Below are 22,411 nucleotides of genomic sequence, written 5' to 3' on the forward strand. Positions count from 1 at the left end.
GTTGCCATGGCAACAAGAGTGAAAGGAGGCACCCTGGGAAACTCCTTTAGATTCCTTGTGCAAAGAAATGTTTGGGACTAGGCCCAATGCAGGGGAAAAAAATCATGTTTAGAAGATGCCTGGGCACCCACCCCTAAAGATATACCATCAAGATGTAACGCTATAGAAGTATTGATTTCTTTGGAGACAGGTTTTAGGTGGGTACAGATTTTTTTAAGCTTACAGTGGATATTTTTTATCATGCCTCTGCCAAATGCTGGGGGCTTTTCAATTATCTGTTCAGCAAAGAAATCTACCATATGAATTTGCCTCGGAGGGAGAGAGAAATCCATGCTTTGAAATATACAGCCTAATTCACATGCATGTCAATGATAAACTGAACAATATACATGAACATGAAGAAAAACAGAGGAATCAAAGCAAGTGCTTTGAAACACTGGCCATAGGAAGAATTTACCCCTCATGGTTTTTAAACTGGCGTCCTTCTGCCTGCTTTGCCACGCCAACCAAGCAAAAAATAAAACACATCTATTATGTTTGTATTTCACCCTTCCTTCAATGCTGTTTGAGGCAGAAACATACGTAGAGTTGTCCCACTGTAGCCTCACAACAACCCCAAGAGGTAGGCTAGGTTGAAAGAGAATGACTGACCAAAGTTCAGCCGGCAAGATCAACAGATGATTGGAAATTTGAATCCAGATCTTCTTCCTAGAACAAGTTCCTAGAGCCTAAAGAGGTTTTTTTTTGTTGTTGTTGAGGTTGTTGTTGGGGGGGGTGGGCAGTCAGGATAAATAAAATGCAAGCTAATCCATGCACTGTTTCACTCGGCCTTCCTTTCACCTCTGGGCATGAAACCCAAGTGAGGCATCTCTGTGGCAGTGATGGAATTACAGCCTGGTCCAAGACTTACCTCTTGGTGCTCAGGTGAATTGTGAGGCTCCAAAAGGTACGTGGCCTTTCCGTCGGAGAAAACGCCGCTGAAGGAGGGGCGCAAAGAAACACAGAGAGGTTAGTCAGTCAGTCGTAGCCATTACATGGAAGAGTACTCACTGCTAGCACCTAGTGAAGCCCATCACACCAATTTGGAGGCAGGAGGATTTTATGTCTGGAGGCACATACATTACACACCCTTGGGGACTGCCGGGAAAATAATATTCTCAGGTCCTAAGGCAAGCTCTAACTTGACAGTAAAAAGGTAAAAGGTAAAGGACCCCTGGACGGTTAAGGCCAGTCAAAGGTAACTATGGGGTTGCGGCACTCGTCTCGCTTTCAGGCAGAGGGAGCCGGCATTTGGCCACAGACAGTTTTCCAGGTCATTTGGCCAGCATGACTAAACTGCTTCGGGCGCAACGGCACACCGTGATGGAAACCAGAGCACATGGAAACACCGTTTACCTTCCTGCCACAGCGGTACATATTTATCTACTTGCACTAGAGTGCTTTCGAACTGCTAGGTTGGACAGAGCAATGGGAGCTCACCCCGTTGTGGGGATTCGAACCACCGACCTTCTGATCAGCAAGCCCAAGAGGCTCAGTGGTTTAGACCATAGTGCCAGAGGTGCTTTGGCTTATTGGCAGGGCTAGTTCAAGACATGTAGCTGTGTGAGGTGGAACAGCAAACTTGCCCTCTTTCAGATCGAGGCTGACCAAGTTATTTTGGCACGTGTAGCAGAGAATCCCACTAGCATCACTCTCCAAGAGTAAAAATTACAATCTTAAATGGAACATTTTGCATCCCTTTCCCTTCATGGCATCCGAACACAGCTCCTGGAGGAGGCTGCTTCATTCTACCCAATGGCAGGACCGGCCGTGTTTGACAGAAATGGATTCCCCCTTCACTGGTTTGCTTCCCTCCTTCAGAGCTTGCTACTTACTGGAGACCGTGGCAGGTGGACAGAGCCGCAAAAGAGTTTGCTTCCCCACGGACACCGCCTTGATAGTAACAGTGCTCTCCGGCTCCCTGAAACAGATCGTAAAAGGAAAGGACCTCTTTCTCAAGCTTATGTAAATCAGATTAATTTGCCTCTTAACATAGAGCCCCTTAAGCGCCAGAATCAGTAACTGGGTGCTTCTGGGTCAAACCCAGTCCTCAAGCGGTACCATATGGCCCATGCTTGTCAATCCAGAGGCAAGAGGAATATATTTGCTGCAGCAGCAGAGTGGTTTGGCTTGGCAGTTCCTCTCGTGCACATAGATGAAGTCTACCATACAGCATACCTCCTTTCAAAGAGGCCCTCCCTTAGCAATAGAGAATATAGACAACAATTCTAGTTTCCAAAAGGGCAGGTGGTATGGCTCAAACCTGCTTAGGAGATGCATTCTTGTTCCCTGACCCAAAACGCACAGGTGTGCCTTGCAGTAACTTGGTAGCGTGTAAAAGGCACTCTGCACACACTCAGAAGCATTGCAGTTTTTTATTCACACATTCCAGGGCTTCTCTGTGGCATCCAAGGCAGGTTTCAGGGCTGAGCTCTGTGAGTTTTTTGAACTGCGGTGAGGTTTTGTCTCTAACCTAATTGTTAAAAACAGTAGCATAGGCAAGAAGGTCCCTGTCCTGAGGAGCATGCAATAATGAGATGCGATGAGGCAGCAGTCCCTGTCCCATTCTCATACAAAGGGTGAGTGGGGGAATCCTATGTTTTACAAACAAGGAGCATGTGGATCTAGGGAGCAACCCCCTTCCCCATTTTGCCTTGCCTGTTCTAAGCAGTTTTTTTCCTGTAGTTTGCTCCAATAGCAGAAGAAATGAGCCAGGCAGCAAGAAAATTGCTTAAAGCAATGAAATGCAACAAGGCATGGTGCTCAGTGATGCTAATGCCCCAGTGACTCATAATGTGGCCCTCTTTGTGTTGGCGGTAAGAAAGATTAAGAAGAAGAATCTGGATAAAATTGCAAGGGAGACTCAAGAGGTCTAAAAAGAAAAATATTGTATGACATGTGGAGACTCCCAATTTACATGTGTGCCTGCATTTTATGATTCTGATGGTTTAGGCAGAGGTTCTGTTTTTATATATGGATATATAGATTTATTATAGCTATTTCTCTCTTTGAAAGTGTTTGTATGGTTTTGTCATGGCCTTTGGCTAGTACAATAAATGGTTTTTCCCCAAAAAATTTTTATTGATTTTCACATTTATCATATGAAAAAGAAAAAAAGAAAAACATTACAAAAACACACAACAACAACAACAACAACAACAAAAATTCTATGATTCCATGAAATGACAAGGAAACAGCAAATGGGGGGGGGGAGGCAAGAGTAACTGGGGGTGGCTATGTACAAATGCAGTTTGCACACAGATAGGGGACTAATAGATAAGGGAGTTATCAGAGGTTTGGAGGCTGGATTTGAAGGGGTGCAAGAGAAACAATAATAATATAATAATAATTTATTATTTATACCCCACCCTCCCCAGCCAGAGCCGGGCTTAGGGTGGCTAACACCAGTAAAGTTACAATAAAAACATAATGGGGAGGGGAACCAATTTTAAAAATACAATTTAAAATGCAGCCTCATTTTAACAGTAGCCCATAGATCAAAACCAGAAGGGGAGGGAAACATAAGGGTCAGACTGAGTCCAAACCAAAGGCCAGGCGGAACAGCTCTCTCTTGCAGACCCTGTGGAAAGATGTCAAGTCCCGCAGGGCCCTAGTCTCTTGTGACAGAGCGTTCCACCAAGTCGGGGCCAGTACTGAAAAGGCCCTGGCCCTAGTTGAGACAGGCGGTACCACATAAGTAGTCTGGGAACAGAGCTTCAGCCATAAAGGGAGGCAAGAAATACTTGGCTGGGTCCACTATCCCATTTATACTCAGGATGCTCCCACTGTTGGTTTGGGAAGTGATGCACACATCCAGAGCTATCCTGTGCTTTCTTATGAAATACAGTAATGAGTTTTGATGCATCTCCCCCCGCAAACCAGCTTCCATCCAAACTGAGAAAAAGAACCACCTAGCTGCATTTCAAGATGGTGGTGTGTACACTGCCTAAGTTTAAGAGAGCAAATGTTCTTCAGGATACAGAGGCAGTGGCCAGGGACATGTTGGGCCGAAAAATAGGACCCAGGAAGGACAATGGGCACTTTAGAGGGCAAGACAAGGAGCTAGTGTTGAATATTGATGCTGCTGCTGCTGCTGATGATGATGATATTTATGCCCTGCCCATCTGGCTGGGCTGTCCCAGCAAGATAGGCAGGGCATAAATATTATCATTATCATCGTCATCATTAATATTATTGTCCCAGCCAGAAGGAAATGGGAAGCTGGTGGTGTTGCAGACTGAACAACAAGAGAAAGTGAACCATTTGGGCATCTGAGTTCTGGATAGAGTTCTGGATAGAAGGCAATGAAAAAGATCTACGCTTATCCACACTTGCCCTTTGCACTTTCCTTTTGTGGCACAGGTCCGCACTTCAAAGCTCTGTGCTCTTTTTCCCCACCCTGGAGCTTTCCCAGCAAAAAACCCGGCTTTTTAAAGCTGAAGATTCAGCAGTGAAGAGCAGGTTTTCATGGGGAAAGCTCCAAAACAAAACAGCACTTGGACATTGAGCTTTAAATCATGGACAGTGCCTGGAAAGTGTGGAGGAAAGTGAAGTGTGGATATGCCCAAAGAGAGACAGTTGCGGACGTCCATGTGAGAAGTGACCAGAGGAGCATGCAAACCAGGGCTAGAATGGATGGGAATGAGGGCAAGGGTAGGTTTACGCCATGCTCTGCAAGGAGAATCAGTGTGACTTGGTGATAAAAGGAATGTGAGGTTCAAAGGAGAAGTCAAAAATAAAGGCAGGGTAGTGAGCAATGTTATCAAATAGATACAGGCAGCAATTAAGAACAATGGAATGTGGGACACTGCCAGCAGTCACGGCCAGCCCACCCATGAGGCAAGGTGAGGTGACTGCTTCGGGGGGGCAGGATCCACAGGGGCGAAAGAGCTAACCTCCATGGACTGCATTGCTGCCTGCTCCTGCTGCTGCTGCAGTGGCAGCAACAGCTACAGCGCACTCCTTGGTGGTTCTCTGTGAACAGGAGGCACTCCTGGTCTTCTCCCATCTCTATGGAGGAAATGGTGTGATTCAGAGCAGGTCCCTTTCCCCACCGCTACAGACTTTGATTCCCACTTCAGTCAACAGATACGGTTGATACGATTCCCCACCTTGTTCCCAATGTACCATATTTTTTGCTCTATACGACTCACTTTTTCCCTCCTAAAAAGTAAGGGGAAATGTGTGTGCGTCTTATGGAGCGAATGCAGGCTGCGCAGCTATCCCAGAAGCCAGAACAGCAAGAGGGATTGCTGCTTTCACTGCGCAGCGATCCTTCTTCCTGTTCTGGCTTCTGAGATTCAGAATTATTTTTTTTCTTGTTTTCTTCCTCCAAAAATTAGGTGCTTCTTGTGGTCTGGTGCGTCTTATAGAGTGAAAAATACGGTATATCTTCCCTCCCTCCTCATTTCTGACGCAGATCTTTATTCTGCCCCCCCCCCCGCCCCCGTTCCTGATGTAGATCTTCACTCACCCCTTCTTCCCTGGCAGGCAGGCAGGGCACCATTTGTGGTTCGCCTCAGGTGCCAAAAGGCCTTGGTCCAGCCCTGCTGCCAGTTGCTGGACAATGGGCACCTTCGCACATTTTGCGTATACACAATAGGGGATCCATGGTCATGAACTAGCTCACAGACACACCACAGCGGACTGCGTTGGGGAAGAGGCCTGCCGTCTCGATCGCTCTCCTCCCTTCCCTGAGACTTGCCATGCACCAGCTGGTGCTCAAGGCTGCTGCTGCAGTCTGATAGGCAAGCAAGTGAGCCCCCTCCTACTCCCCCCCCACCAGGTCTAAATATAGAAGGCAGGGTGGTTCAGGTTAGCTCAGCAGGGGGTGGGGGAAGCCAGAGCTCAATGCAAAGAGGGAGAGGGGAGTAAAAGTAGGAGGGGGCTCAAAGGATCTGGCTGCCCACTGCTTGTGAGTGTGCATGACCAACCACTTAGCAAACACTTAGCATTATTGATGCTCCACTTGTGAAGCTCTCGTTTGCACCAATTCCTGGCTTGTGCGAGCAGGGCTATTTCTGGAGCTCCCATTCATTCAGCGTCTGCAATCCACCTCACTGCGTTAGCAGCTGCAAACACCGAGAGGCCTTCCTCACCCCCTCCACTATCTCCCTCCCGGCAGCTCTTTCATGTCTGAGGGAGGAAGCGGGTGGCGGAAGAGACGGAGAGAGGGACCCACCCTAGGACAACTGCAAACTGTGCAGAGTTGTGATTCCTGTGCAAGAGACTGGCCAGGTTAATTTAAAATAAAAAACACTGGGGGCTGAGACTTTCCCAGAAGCCCCATCCTCTAATGCAGAAGCCTAGCTGCCTGGTCTTAGATCTTGGGGTGCTTTGTGATCAGTGACGATGAAAAAGCACTTAATTTACGCTCAGGGAAGGAGGAGCAAATATTCATTCATTTATTAAACTTATTAGTTGCTTGTCACTCAAACAAGCGACTTAGGTTGAAAAATTGTATCTACATAAACACAAACAAAGCCTCTTTAGCTTGTGTCCCCTTACCGTGGTGTGGCTGCCGTTTCCATCTTCCCCGAAATGGCGTTCCACGTAATGTGAAGACAGCAGGTGGCTGATGAGAGAAGGGGGAAGGGGAGATGCATGAAGAGCATTACAGATATAGCTCAGTTGGTTAGAGCATGGTGCTGATAATGCCATGGTCACAGGTTCGATTCCCGTATGGGACAGCTGCATATACCTGCATTGCAGAGGGTTGGACTACTAGACGATCCTCAGAGTCCCTTCCAATTCTATATTTCTATGATATATGGGACTTGCCGATCGAAAGGTCGGCGGTTCGAATCCCTGTGGCGGGGTGCGCTCCCGCTGCTTGGTCCCAGCGCCTGCCAACCTAGCAGTTCGAAAGCACCTCCGGGTGCAAGTAGATAAATAGGGACCGCTTACCAGCGGGAAGGTAAACGGCGTTTCCGTGTGTGGCTCTGGCTCGCCAGAGCAGCGATGTCACGCTGGCCACGTGACCCGGAAGTGTCTCCGGACAGCGCTGGCCCCTGGCCTCTTAAGTGAGATGGGCGCACAACCCCAGAGTCTGTCAAGACTGGCCCGTACGGGCAGGGGTACCTTTACCTTTACCTTTATGATATATGGGATCACACTCCCACCCTCCTGTTTCCCCCACTCCTTTCTTACCAAATCACATGGAATGAATAAACCTACCTAGACTTTCTGGTAGAGATGGCACACCAAATCCTAGGCCATTTTCCTTGGGCGTTTCTCACTGTGACCATTGTACCCATTCACCTTTTTTGCTCAGGGTGGCTGCTAGCATCTCATCCCTACCTGGCAAGTTTTCTGCGCACATGCCCATCATAAGGAAGCTCAATGGCCTGGACAGGGCTCTGGGATGAGCCCCACTGCTCCCCAAACCAACATGAATGAGTTTCCATTATCCCTTCCTTGGGTGTCAAGACCCCATTCATTCCAATGCACCAGCAGCTGGCTCCTCTTGGCTTCTGCCAGCCTAAGGTAAAGGTAAAGGTAAAGGTACCCCTGCCCGTACGGGCCAGTCTTGACAGACTCTGGGGTTGTGCGCCCATCTCACTTAAGAGGCCAGGAGCCAGCGCTGTCCGGAGACACTTCCGGGTCACGTGGCCAGCGTGACATCGCTGCTCTGGCGAGCCAGAGCCGCACACGGAAACGCCGTCTGCCAGCCTAGCCCTTTGAATATGCAGACTTCCCCTGGAAGGCCTAGGCCAGGAGATTTCTCGGGAGAAAAAGGATTTGAATTAATGCAGCTACTGGTAATTGATATTTCCTCTATGGTATGTCTGGTTTGGGCAGTAACAAAATCCTTCTATTATTACAAAATAATTATTATTTCTAGTTTATTTATTTTATTGAAGAGATTTCTTACCTCCCCTTCACCATAAAGGCCCAGGGCAGGTAACAACCATATGCTTACGTAACATTAAAACCCAATAAATCAGTTTAAAACAAGCCAAAGGATGTACGTCAATCACAGAGGTGGTCTCACAAAAACCACACAGATCTTAACTATCAAAGGCCAGGGGTCTAGAGGTGCATCTTTATACCTAGTCCCACCTTCCACTCAAATGATATTCTGGGCTGCTTACAACAGATTGCAAGAATACAAATCAAAACAGACACTGACATGCACAACCCCAGCAGCCCTTAATGTCCTGGCCAATTGCAGAGGCCAGAATATGCTTCCCGCCAGTTCTACAGCGTCAAGGCAAATCCCAGCACTAAGAAAAAGGTTCTGGGACCAGGCTCTGTCATTCTCAGGGCATCTGGGCTCCTGGATGAAAGCACGCATTGGCAAGGGGCGAAACTCAATTACCTGACACATGCGGTTAATCACACCATCTCTGGTTACAGCCCAAGACTCATCGGCCACCTCGTCTTACGGGTAACCTGGTGCCTTGAGCTTAATTTACTTGCAGGATGGCAGGGGAGAGGCAGAAATCCAGATGCCCTATTAAATATTCAAGGGCACTCACCTAATCGCAGCATTCAGACACTGCTGTCTCACCGAAGAGGGTGAAAGAAACTTCCCACAAATGTACTGTGGAAAGAAAGCTAAACTTCTTCACAGCACTGTGCAGATCATACAGTAGTGCATACAGTCCCAGCACTGTTACACAGTGGGGCTTTGTTTTGTTCTTGTTCTTATCCTGTATTATTTGCTTTTATTTTGTATTTTTCAGCTGTGGACTGCCCTGAGGTCTCCGGATGAAAGGCAGCATACAAATTTAATAAACAAACAAAACTATGCTCTATAAATTAAGACAAACTCATAATATACACAGAGACACAAGTATAGTGTCACAAAATACATGGGCGAGCTCTCAGGTGCACAATCTCACCTTAATTTTCTCAGTCACATTTGCATTTTGCATTCATAAATACATGCACCAAAATGGTTTATATTCCACCACCCATATCTACACCCATAATGGCAAACACAACTTCCAGGAATACCTGCAAAAATACAGTCAGGAACAAGCCAGGCCAGAAGATACAACTTCCTGGCAGTTTAGATTTTGCTTCAGAAATCAGGTACTGTTCCACCGCCCTTACATAGTGTCATGGGTTAGTGGGAGAGCAGGGATCTTCCAGATCCCTGGGTGCCAGGCTTCCCCCTCTAGATTCTTGGGTGCTGGGGTTTAATCAGAGCTTGTTTTTTTGCCAGACAGAGGGGCAAAGGGAGAGGAGCAATGAGGGGCACTCTTGGAGTGTAGTGTTCTGCACCCACTCCATGGAAGGCTTCAGGTGTAAATGTGTGTAAAATAAACCATATTTCCTAAAAATACTAGTCTCCGCTGCATCTCTTTCCAAAGGAACACAAACCCCAGGGATTTCTTGCTATCACATGGCAGAGACTGAGGCAGCCTGTAACAATACAGTGGTGCCTCGCAAGACGAAAAGAATCCGTTCCGCGATTCTCTTCGTCTAGTGGTTTTTTCGTCTTGCGAAGCAAGCCCATTGACGGCTTAGCGGATTAGCGCTATTAGCGGTCTAGCGGCTTTTAGCGATCAGCTGTTAAGCGGCTTATCAGCGGAACAGCTGATAAGCGGCTTAGCAGCTTAGGAAAGGGGGGGGGAGTGAAAAAAACCCGCGGGAACTCGCAAGATTTTTTCGTCTTGCGAAGCAAGCCCATAGAGAAATTCGTTTAGCGAAGCGCCTCCAAAACAGAAAACCCTTTCGTCTAGCGGGTTTTCCGTCTTGCGAGGCGTTCGTCTTGCGGGGCACCACTGTACAGTGGTACCTCGGGTTACATATGCTTCAGGTTACATACGCTTCAGGTTACAGACTCCGCTAACCTAGAAATAGTACCTCGGGTTAAGAACTTTGCTTCAGGATGAGAACAGAAATTACGCAGCAGCGGCGCAGCGGCAGCAGGAGGCCCCATTAGCTAAAGTGGTGCTTCAGGTTAAGAACAGTTTCAGGTTAAGAACGGACCTCCAGAACAAATTAAGTTCTTAACCTGAGGTACCACTGTACCTTCTTTGTGCTTCAGCTAGTATCAGGATTCTCCAACATGGAAAGAACGTTGCACAGAACACTTCTGTCTCTCCACTTCCATTTTCTCAATGCTGTAGCCAGCCAAGGGATGCAACCCACATCCAGTTTACTCCAAAACAGCCCCATAAAAAAGAATGGGATAGTGCTGGTGTAAACGTGCAGTGGCTCTCCCTCTCATGCAGCAAGCCTCCCATTACAAACTGCCTCATGCATACATAATAATAATAATAATAATAATAATAATAATAATTTTTATTTATACCCCGCCCTCCCCAGCCAAGGCCGGGCTCAGAGCGGCTTACAAGCAATAATAAAAACAAGTTGAATGATTACAACTTAAAAATAAAATTAAAATACAGCATTAAAATATTGAAACATTAAAATATTAAAATGTAGCCTCACAAGCAGTAGGATGACTGCACCCACGCACCACACATACCTTGGCACGTCGTGAGGAATACACAATCAGCACAGATACACTTTCACTGCGGCTCCTATCCTGTCACACTCGGTGGCAGTCATGTGCTAAGAAGACAAGCGCATGCACATCCGTTCCCTTACGGCCTTGCACACCACCTCACACGTCGACAAGTGGCAGCCCCGCTCATGAGACTTCCAGTGCAAAGACAAGCTTGGCATTCTGTACAATCAGAGCTAGTACATTGTTTATCCCAGGCCCAGTTTATAAAAAAAACCAAGAGCCTGAATTGAGACAATGGTTTTCTGTCCCACTACAGGTGTTAATTAACATAGCAAAGCTTGGATGGTTGCGCTGTCACCAATTACTGTTGTTGAGAAGAGGCAATGTATACACTTATCTTGTATACATTGAAGCTTTCTGTCACACACAAACCCTCTTGCATTTCATAGCTATTTGACTCCACTATGAACTTTTCTCTCTCTAGTCCAGGGTTTCCCAAACTTGGGTGTCCTGCTGTTTTTGTACTACAATTGCCATAATCCCTGACTGCTGGTCTTGCTAGCTAGGAATGATGGGAGTTGTAGTCCAAAAACAGCTGGAGACCCAAGTTTGGGAAACCCTAGTCTTGTCCCCATCCATCCATCCATCCATCCATCCATCCATCCATATACATGTCAGCTGTTTCATACATCTGATGAAATGGGTTAGGTCATTTTATGCCAAAAGAAATTTGTTAGTCTTTAAGGGGCCATAAGACCATAAAATGAGATGTCCTGATAGACAGAAATCACATCCTCTGTCCCAAGTCATCTGGAAGATTGGAAAACGTTTATTGAATACCAGTATATGGAAAATTGTGCACAGCTGAAAACGCTGGCAGCATTAAGATAAATTCAACAGTGTAAACTAGTTTTGATGGATTCAATAATAGAAACTGAATGGTATAGTTTTTGTCAAATATGCAGGGATTTATGATATGTAAAATGAACCATGGAAAGAGAAGAAGGGAAATCATTGATATCTTAAGGATGTAAAATGAGTATTTTAAATTGTAAAATAGAAAATTTAATAAAAATTATATGTAAAAGAAAGAAAGAAAACAAACGTCATCCACAGGAATCAATTAAAGTCTTAGGTCTATTCCCACAATAAGTTCAGATGCAACTACTGCACTTCTGTAGCTTCCACTCTCTAAGTTCGACTGATATGTAAAAGGATTAATTTCTAAGCAGAGGTGTAAAGTGACTCTCAGGTGCATGGGGTTTAGCTGTAGTTACACAGTGGAGAGAAGCAGGCATTTTTCACATGCTGAGAGACACATGTCCAAAGCCTCAGATACCACCATAGTCCAAGAATTACTTTGCATGCTCAGATCTAAGTCAACTTAATCCAGCATTCTGTTTTCACATATGGTGGTGGACACCCCTGGAAGCGCACAAAGCAGAGCATGGTGAACAGAACTAATTTTTCTGCAGACTGCCCTTGCATCTGCTGCTAGACCATCTGTGGACATGGAAGCACAGTACAGTTTTGCTGTGTGGCTAATTGATGGACTTGTCCATTGTGAATCTGATCCTTTTAAAAAGCCATCTCTGATCTAAAGGCCACCATATCTTAAGAGGTCAGAGGTTTTATTGCCATCAAGTGGTACATAATTTTGTTACATGAATAAAATAAGTATCTTCTAGCAGTGAATTCTTCATGGGTTCTCAAAATCTAGTCCACCCATCACAAGCGTAGTGTGTGGCAAGGATGCAGAACAGTTAATAATATCTGTAGGTCCTGAACTTCATTTTTTTTTAATGAAAAAGCTGTTTTGATCAGGGCTTTTAAAGAAAACTGTAGAAGACCTTTCTCTCTCCCTTACTTTATTGTGAAGCTGTACATTTCAGCAATTGACTTTGGTTTTAAGCCCTCTCACCATCTGCCTGGAACAAATATATTCATGGCCACAGAACTGACTAGCCATTATTATTATTATTATTATTATTATTATTATTATTATTATTATTATTATTATTTCACACCCATCTGACTGTATTTGCCCCAGCCACTCTGGGTGGCTTCCAGCATATACAAAAACATAATAAAACAGTACATTAAACTTCACTCTACAGGGCTGCGTTTAGAAGACATCTGTCTTCTAAAAGTTGTATAGTTACTTATTTCCTTGACATCTGATGGAAGGGCGTTCCACAGAGTGAGAGCCACAACCGAGAAGGCCCCTCTGCCTGATTCCCTGTCACCTCACTTTCTTGCAATGAGGGAACCGCTAGAAGGCCCTCGGAGCTGGACCTCAGTGTCCGGGCTGACCAACAGGGGTGGAGACGCTCCTTCAGGTATACAGGGCCGAAGCCATTTAGGGCTTTAAAGGTCAGCACCAACACTTCGAATTGTGCTCAGAAACGTACTGGGAGCCAATGCAGGTCTCTCAGGACCAGTCACCCACCACACACCCCCTCATACATACAAGGGAACACCCACATCTGAATATGAAGGAAAGATGCAAAGAATACTTACTGGTTCAACTCAAGGTCCAAGGTGAAGGCTGAGCCAAAGGCATGGACAAGGAAACTCACCTGGGCCAGGTGTATAACCTGATGGAAACAAAGAGAGACCATGTGAGGTCACATTCTCAGGTTCTTCCCTGGCATTTATTTTAAGTGTATCAGTTACACCAGCCTTTCCCAGGCAGCTGTCCTCCAGAAGCTGCCAGACTACAGCTCCCATCATCCTCAACCACTGGCTATGCTGGCTGGAGCTGATGGGAGTTAGAGTCCAGCAACATCCAGAGGGCAAAAGGCTGGGCTAACCAGTACTGACAGGGGTTGTTCTGCAATATTCCTTCAAAACCAAATATATGTAACTACGCTTGATCACATTCATTTCTTCCTTGGGCCAAAAAGGGGTTGTTCCACAGCCAAACTGGAAGAAAATTTAGGCATGCTTTTGAGTATATCTAAACCTGCCCTTTCCCACTTTCAATAGTAGAAGAAGTGATTAAAACAAACAAAAAACCTCAGTTCAGAAACAACGGAGAAATGCAGTGTTCTTCCACCCTCAGTCCCAGGAAGAGACCAGCAGGGCTTAGGATGAGATAATTCACTCTCCCGTTCTTTGTAAAACCCCTCACCTTAAAGTAATGGGCACCCATAGCCAATGCTGGAATTCTGGGCCCACTCCAGTGCACTTCCAATATTATATTATTACACTTTCCTCCAAGAAAATTAACATGCTCGTGATCATTCCATGGCATCAGAGCAACACAGCCAATAGCTGAGGATGGGATGCTGGGGGCATTTTCAAGACAAGCAGGAGGTAGGCATACAGTATTTCCAAGTTACCTAATAGACTGTACTGAACATCTTTACAAGACAGGTTTTGGCTTCAAAAACTGTTTTCACCTGGATTTGGACTTGGCATTTATGGGGGAAGAGTTGTAGCTTAGTGGTAGAACACATACTTTTCATGCAAAAGGTCCCAGGTTCATACCCCTGAAGTCTTGCTGAGGGTCCAAAACTAGTCAACTTCTCCCTTTTTATGTCCTAGCATGTCTGTTAAGACCCCACTTTTGGTCACTCAAGATATTTTTTTCCATATCCTTTCTCCATGTCTTCTCTAAGGCTACAGCTTTTAGTCATGTCCCACCCTGAACCCAATTTCTCCAGATAGGGCTAAAAAAGGTAAAGGTACCCCTGCCTGTACAGGCCAGTCGTGTCCGACTCTAGGGTTGTGCGCCCATCTCACTTAAGAGGCCGGGGGCCAGCGCTGTCCGGAGACACGTCCGGGTCATGTGGCCAGCGTGACGAAGCTGTTCTGGCGAGCCAGACCAGCACAGCACACGGAAACGCCGTTTACCTTCCCGCTATAAAGCGTTACCTATTTATCTACTTGCACTTAAGGGTGCTTTCGAACTGCTAGGTGGGCAGGAGCTGGGACCGAAAGACGGGAGCTCACCCCGCCGCGTGGATTCGAACCGCCAACCATGCGATCGGCAAGTCCTAGGCACTGAGGTTTTACCCACAGCGCTACCCGTGTCCCAGATAGGGCTAAGACTCCTGCCTAAAACCTACTTCCGGTTAACGATGGTGATGCTGAGCTAGATGGACCAGTGGGCTGACTCAGTAGAAGGCAGTTTCTTATGTTCCAATGAAATAATAATAATACAATGGCCTGGATAGCTCAATTGGTTGGAATGTCGTATTGATAACACCAGGTCGCAGGTTTGATCCCCATATGGGACAAGTGCATATTCCCGCATTGCAGGGGGTTGGACTAGATCGGCGTTTCCCAAACTTGGGTTTCCAGATATTTTTGGAATATAATTCCCACCACCCCTAGCTAGCAAGACCAGTGGTCAGGGATGATGGGAACTGTACTCCATAAACAGCTGGAGATCAAAGTTTAGGAAACACTGGACCAGATGATCCTTATGGTCCCTTTCAACTTCATGATTCTATGAATGCACACCCTTAGGCATGTGCAAAGTGCAATTCCCTCATCTTTTGATTAAGCATGCTCCCTTCATACATCTCTGATAATGGATTTCTATATTGGCTTGGCTTAAGCTGCTGCAATGTTCTCTCTCTCTCTCTCTCTCAAAGGAAATTAACTATGCACATAGCGGTTTTCCTATTCTAGATGGCTATCTGGAAAAACTCCCACTTATCAAACCAAAAGTCCATCCACCCAAGTATCTGGTATTCAGAAATATATCACCTTTGAACATGCAGGTTCCATTTGTCTATTACGGATAATAAACTGCTGGCAGACCTGTCCTCTATAAATTTGTCTGATCTCTCTTAAAGCTTTCTAAGTGGGTAGTTCTCATCACATCTTGTGGCACTGAATTCCGTCAGTCAATGCTGTATTTTGCAAAGTCCTCCTTTCCCTCAGTCCAGAATGTACTGCCAACAGAATTTACTGCATGTTTTCCTGGACCAAATCGCATCAAGTGAAAAAAGTGATGGACTTGTAAGATCCATTGAGATGGGAAAACAACTTCATATACAGGGCAGAGCTATGTGCTGTTGGGAGGAAGGGTGAATACTGAACAGTTGAGTCAAAAAAAAGTTCTCAGAAGGACTGGATGTAGCAGGTTAAAAGCTTCTGGGGTTGAGCCCTGGCTCAAAGGAACCCCTGCTCAAATGCTGCTGCAGCAAATTGGGATAATGCAATTTTTGGCTGTGCAATGGAGGAAAGGAAGGGAGAGGGAGGAGGAGGAGGGAGTGACTAAGGTTGGATGTGAAGGTGACTCAAACATTAGGGCCAGTTCTGGTTTCTCTGTTGTGCGCTCTCTCCTTTCTTTAAGGTGGGAGGGGGGGGAGAGAAAAGGAAGGAAAACGCAGGGTGAAATTACAAGAGCATTTCAAGGACTGAAAAATAAGATTTCCAGGGAGAGACATCAAGGGATCAACATATTTAGCTGCAATCAAAAAGATGACTGAAGGGTATGACACTTTCACTGAACACTCCAATAGAAGGAATGTGTTTTAACTCTTGCTGTGGACTGACTTGTGCATCCAGTTTAGCATCTTGTAATAAATGTGCATCAAACCTCAAACCTTTTTTCTATATAGATTCGGGGGGGGGGGCTAAAATGGGGTAGAAGAGAGGTGAAGGAATCCTAGCAGGGCCAAATAGTTTCAACTCATCTTTACCCCATGCCAGGATAATCAGCTGTGTGCAAGCAAACAGGATTGCCATATTTTGAAGAGCAAAAAAAGAGGACACATTTGCCGACTTCTGCGTATAACTATGGATTGCTACGACACTCATTTTACATACCCATGAAGAGGACATGTCCTGGGGAAAGATGACATATGGCAACCCAGAAGGACTTGTATATCTGGTGTGCTGAGTAAGGCAGCATACAGAGTTCCCTACAAGCAAGCAGTGGCTAGTGGACCGGCCAAGAAAAAGCAGTAAGAATTGGGCTATCTGATTGAAATGCCATGGAATCCCTTGTCAGCAGCTGTTGTCATTTAGGATAACAACCCTGAATGCAAATATCTTTAAGCAGGTATCCTCTCGCATACTTGGGCTTTCAAAAGGCTTTTCCCCAAGTGCAATGCTTTCCCTGCGTAAATTAAGCAGACATGGAATAAATGGGCAACTCTGCATACGGAATGGCAAACTGGTTAAAAAAAAGAAAGCAAGCAGTGAGTAAGAATAAATAGACAATGGGACAGACGTAAGCGATTGGGGATCACTTGTGCCAGGACTTTGTTCATAAAGGAAACTGCCTTGGGGTTTTTTTATTATTACAATCAAGCAGCATATAAGTGTTGTGAAATAAAGAAAGAAAGAAACTGAAGCAAGATTGTTATGGCAGGTCCACCTGTGACTTAGGTATTTTCACTAGACTGCACAGTCCCTATATGCATTCAAAGTATATACACCAGCCTGGAGACTTTAGTCATGTATACTTTCAATGCACAGAAGGGATCTGGAGGTCCATTCTACACAATGGCAGAAATGAGTCCTCAGTATGGCGCCACTGACTTTTTGTAACTTCCTCCAGTTACATATCAGACAGACACTGATATGTGTCTGTCATATCACATAGATCACAGTATGTGATCAAATCCCACCTGAAAATAGTGACAGTCTGGAAGTGTTCCATGTCTACTATATTCACTTAAAAAAAAAAAAGTGGGGTCTAACTATTGCTTCAAATGAGCCATGAGCTGAACGCTTCCTGACCTGACCTTGCTGCCTGCTGTCAGTTCAGGAAGTATTATCCTCGGCCAAATCCAGTTTTGGCACAGGCGCTGAGCAAAAGGTGCCCAAATTGACAGAGTGCAGCAAAAGCAGGCAGGGGAAGAGAAGGGAGAGAGTAGAGCTCCCTTCACCTGTGAGTCTCTTTTGGGGTAAAACATTAGTTTCCCCGCATACATTTTCTACATGTATATGGCAGACACATAAATACCACATGCAATTAGACATTCATTATTCTGCTTTCTGTTTTACAGATTCCATCTGTGTTTTATTCCTTTTTTAATAGTTTGCTGGATTTTATGTTCTATCAATCAATACTTTTATTGTGTACACCTCTTATAAAGCTCTCTTCTCCAAGTAAAAAACTGGCTGCCCTGTTAACTGTTAGTTTGGCCCTTGGGAGCTGCAGATTTGAAGCTAGGGGATATTTATTTATTACATTTATATAGCCACCCTATAACAAGAGTTTGCTGGGTAGCTCACAAAGCGAAAGCATCACCAACAACGTTAAAAAGCCTGCACAAAACAATAAACTATAACAAATTAATTAAATGCAATTAATTGGTAAACTGACTTTTTTTAAAAAAGCATTTGACTACCAAGTAAATCGTGAAAAGTAATTGTACATGACGGGAATTAAAAATACTGCCTGATCAGAATTCAGATGGACATTGCAGACTTAAATTGATTTAGAAGCCTTGCTCAATAATTTCAGTTGCATAGCTGCTGGTTTCTAGACACTTAAGTTCTTCCACATTACAGCCCTTTAGCAAAGCTGAGGCTTTTCCTAGAATCATAGAATCATAGAGTTGGAAGAGACCACAAGGGCCATCGAGTCCAACCCCCTGCCAAGCAGGAAACACCATCAGAGCACTCCTGACATATGGTTGTCAAGCCTCTGCTTAAAGACCTCCAAAGAAGGAGACTCCACCACACTCCTTGGCAGCAAATTCCACTGTCGAACAGCTCTTACTGTCAGGAAGTTCTTCCTAATGTTTAGGTGGAATCTTCTTTCTTGTAGTTTGGAACCATTGCTCCGTGTCCGCTTCTCTGGAGCAGCAGAAAACAACCTTTCTCCCTCCTCTATGTGACATCCTTTTATATATTTGAACATGGCTATCATATCACCCCTTAACCTCCTCTTCTCCAGGCTAAACATGCCCAGCTCCCTTAGCCGTTCCTCATAAGGCATCGTTTCCAGGCCTTTCACCATTTTGGTTGCCCTCCTCTGGACACGTTCCAGTTTGTTAGTGTCCTTCTTGAACTGTGGTGCCCAGAACTGGACACAGTACTCCAGGTGAGGTCTGACCAGAGCAGAATACAGTGGCACTATTACTTCCCTTGATCTAGATGCTATACTCCTATTGATGCAGCCCAGAATTGCATTGGCTTTTTTAGCTGCTGTGTCACCCTGTTGGCTCATGTCAAGTTTGTGGTCAACCAAGACTCCTAGATCCTTTTCACATGTACTGCTCTCAAGCCAGGTGTCACCCATCTTGTATTTGTGCCTCTCATTTTTTTTGCCCAAGTGCAATACTTTACATTTCTCCCTGTTAAAATTCATCTTGTTTGTTTTGGCCCAGTTCTCTAATCTGTCAAGGTTGTTCTGAAGTGTGATCCTGTCCTCTGGGGTGTTAGCCACCCCTCCCAGTTTGGTGTCATCTGCAAATTTGATCAGGATGCCCTTGAATCCATCATCCAAGTCGTTGATAAAGATGTTGAATAAGACCGGGCCCAAGACAGAAAGAATCAACAGAAAGAATCAACAGAACATAATTAAAATGTGGATTCCACAAAGCGCCTGATATAGCACTATATTGCCCAGCAATGTATTTTCCCCATAGCCAGAATCCCTTTCCTGCTCAGCAAAGGTCCCCTGCAACATTAATTAGTGGTTTCCTTTTTGCAAATTCAGTCTGTTTTCTACCTTCCTGTTTGATTAATTACCGCTTCTGTTTTCACAGGAGAGGGTCTTTAATTACTGCTCTCCTGTTCATTTCTCTCATAGCAAAAATGAAAAGAAACCAGTAATTATCCCTCCCCACAAAACAGGGAACAGAAGCTGACGAATGAAGTCACAGTTCATCACTAACTTCCCCGGCCATGCTGAACAGGAATATATGAAGCAGAAGCTTTTAATTAAAGACACAATGTCTCTTGAAAAACCTCAGTAGTGCTTTCTTACTCTTGAACAGGCTGCTGGGTCACTGCAAACAACTTCAACAAAAATCAGATATGAAAAAGATGAGAAGCAACATTGGCAGGGGTGCCAACTTGAATAAAATATGTTGGGGGCAGGTAACCCTTGCCTTGCACAACCAATCACAAGATGTAGCACATGCACACCATTTGAAAGACAATGCCCATCAACTTTTGGGCAGCTCGGCCACCTCAAATATTTTATTGGGGGGGAAAGGACCTCAGCCCCTAGGAGTTCGCTCCTATGAACATTGGGTGCAGTTGTTTTGCAACAACGTCAAATGCATTATTTGTAAACAGTGAGTGAATGAAGCATGGCAATTCCAGACTAATTAGCTAGTATGGAAGCAATCTCAGTACATGCCCAGAAGCATTTCCACTTCGTTATCATTTCTGTTATGTACTGAAGTTCTCACCCTGGGCCAGCAGGGGGAATACTGTAGATAGTTTTCACTCAGGTCCACATATGCAAAATAAGGGATTGAAAGTGACATTCAGTGATTGGATAGTTACAGAAAGTGGTTACTGTTGCGTTCTAGTGGAGCTCTATATAAGCAGGCTGGCTGAACCCTTTGGTTCAGTTCTGTTCTGGCCTGTGAATAAACAAGAGCTGTTTGACGAATCGCTGTGTCGTCTGATATGTTCACCCACAACTTAACAATTTCACATTCTGTGGGATGGAGGCCTGTGCAGCCCCCACACCCCTCCAAAAAAAAATCTCCATAGGGCAGCTGTCACAAGGAAAAGGGTTGTCAAAGTGTTTGGGACACAAAAATGGTACCATGCACAGAGAGGAATCTTAACAGAATCCTGCCATGCCCAGCCTGATCAATCTTCCCACTCGCTTATCTAGGCAATGCAAAAAAGATTTTGTTCAGGAGTTAGCTACCACCTGGAGGCGGGTGGGGAGGGACTGAAAATCACAAAGGACAACCTGCGGTTTTAACCGCCCACCCGCTGCAGTCAGCTGTGCATCACACTTGCTCAGCACCTTGGGCTGCCCCCACCCACCCTGCCCCAGCCAACAATCCCCCACCAGAAGCAATTCTACCTTTGCTTCCATCGTGGCTGAGTGATTACCTTATTCATTATGGATGAGATCTTCTACATGCCTCCCATTTAATCTAGTTTAACACTTGCATACACCTACAGCAGAGAGTTTAATGGAATCTGTTAAAGAGGGTTGAAACTTTCTGAGTGGAAAGTGTGTGGGAGACATTAGCATACCTCCCAACATTACTCCAATGAAAACAGGGATGTCCTATTATTATTATTATTCTCTGTCCATCTGAATGGGTTGCCCCAGCCACTCTGGGCAGCTTCCAACATATATAAAGACATAATAAAACATTCAACATTAAGAAACTTCCCAATACAGGGCTGCCTTCAGATGTCTTCTAAGGGTTGTATAGTTACTGTATAGTTACTTATCTCCTTGGCTCATAACGCCATACCCTCCAACATTTCTCCAATGAAATTAAGGATGTCCTAAGGAAAAGTGGCACATTCCGGGATCAAATCAGAAACCAGGATGGCTTTTGTAAATCCAGGGCTGTCCTTGGAAAAGAGAGACATTTGGAGGGTCTGTTTTAGGGTGAGAATCTTCACAATCAAGGGCGTTGTTGGGCAGGAGAGGAGGGTAGAACCCTAAATCTTTTGCGGCAGACCCCAGATTTCTTGCATCTTCCCCTTTCTTTAAACTTGATCTTTTTAAGAAGCCGTTGTTTTAACATAAGACTTATCCACCATCTTAATTTGCCCAGAGGCACACTCTGTAATTGGATGGAGCAGGGAAGGAGACATATATGCAAATTTCATCCACATCTGTACCACGAGCCTGTGCCTCACTCAAGTCTTTTACAGTGCCTATACTAACAATACCCCCATTCTCAATAGTGCCTTGCTAATGTTTCTCTTGCACCTGGATTCCCAAGATCACATTCACACCATACATATAAAGCACATTTAAGGCACGTGGATTTCCCCACAGAACCCTTGGAATTGTAGTTTAACACACATTTCACTTCCCAGCACTCTTAACAAACTGCAGTTCCCAGGATTCTTTGAGTAAAGCCGCGTGCTTTAAATATATGGCAGGGATGTGGACCATCAAGTTTTGTACCCCAAGATACCAACTAGATGGCATTAGATGCCATTTTTTAAATTTCTGTATTAGTATCACTCTTTTTGAACAATGCCCAGGCTGGGACAGATATTGCCCCTTCTTCAGGAAGATCCCCATACTCTGCTTCAGGGCCCCTGAAGTTTAAACTTCTTTTCAGGAAAAAAACGGAGGTAGAGATGTTGGGAGATCTAATCCTGGATCTTTCACATCTCGATCTAGTTTGGCTTTAAGCCATAAACTGTGTGCCATGAAGAAATGTAACTCCCAATGAGATATTAATAAAATGTCTGTGTGACTCCCAAACACCTACTTACAGAGTTCTGCATTTCTGTCTCATTTATTGACCAGGCCTAAAAAGGTAAAGGGACCCCTGACCATTAGGTCCAGTCATGACCGACTCTGGGGTTGCGGCACTCATCTTGCTTTATTGGCCAAGGGAGCCGGCGTACAGCTTCCAGGTCATGTGGCCAGCATGACTAAGCCGCTTCTGGCGAACCAGAGCAGTGCACGGAAATGTCGTTTACCTTCCCGCCGGAGCGGTACCTATTTATCTACTTGCACTTTGACGTGCTTTCGAACTGCTAGGTTGGCAGGAGCTGGGACCGAGGAACAGGAGCTCACCCCGTTGCGGGGATTCGAACCGCTGACCTTCTGATCGGCAAGTCCTAGGCACTGTGGTTTAACCCACAGCGCCACCCGTGTCCCTTGACCAGGCCTAGCCTTCTTCAATTAGCCTGCTTTGGATTGGGTGATTCTGCCATAGCTGTTCAGGATCCAGAGGAATTGAACGACCTGATAATTTTGATCTGATGCAGAGATGTGGAAAAATCACCTGCCTTTGAAGGATGCTGCCTGTTGGGTCTCTGTATGGGTCACTGATCTGAGTTTGCCTCCTTTCAATC

General features: G+C 45.3%; 1 protein-coding gene and 1 long non-coding RNA gene across 7 annotated transcripts in view; both read right to left on the reverse strand.

Moving 5' to 3' along the window:
• ADAM11 (ADAM metallopeptidase domain 11) overlaps window positions 1–22,411 on the reverse strand; it is a gene marked incomplete at its 3' end in the record, with an annotated part of 75,345 nt that overhangs the window by 42,446 nt on the left and 10,488 nt on the right. For 5 of the 6 annotated variants that reach the window (XR_013832414.1, XM_079949476.1, XM_079949475.1 and 2 more), the window contains 4 exons: window positions 12,986–13,062; window positions 6,547–6,613; window positions 1,875–1,960; window positions 911–977 (listed from right to left, as the gene is read on the reverse strand). Coding sequence is in view for 5 of the 6 variants with exons in the window: in XM_079949476.1 (XP_079805602.1) it covers window positions 911–977; window positions 1,875–1,960; window positions 6,547–6,613; window positions 12,986–13,062 (297 nt within the window). Of the gene's footprint in view, window positions 1–910; window positions 978–1,874; window positions 1,961–5,512; window positions 5,719–6,546; window positions 6,614–12,985; window positions 13,063–22,411 lie in introns of those variants that run through there. The other variant, XM_079949478.1, reaches the window with a different exon arrangement.
• Window positions 6,620–8,578, reverse strand: LOC307201184. Its single transcript, XR_013832623.1, has 3 exons — window positions 7,711–8,578; window positions 7,126–7,519; window positions 6,620–6,791 (listed from the first exon to the last, which is right to left on the reverse strand). It is a non-coding gene; the product is annotated as an uncharacterized lncRNA (long non-coding RNA).

The sequence above is a fragment of the Podarcis cretensis genome (assembly GCF_951804945.1).
Source record: "Podarcis cretensis genome assembly, chromosome: 13".
NCBI lineage: Eukaryota > Metazoa > Chordata > Lepidosauria > Squamata > Lacertidae > Podarcis > Podarcis cretensis.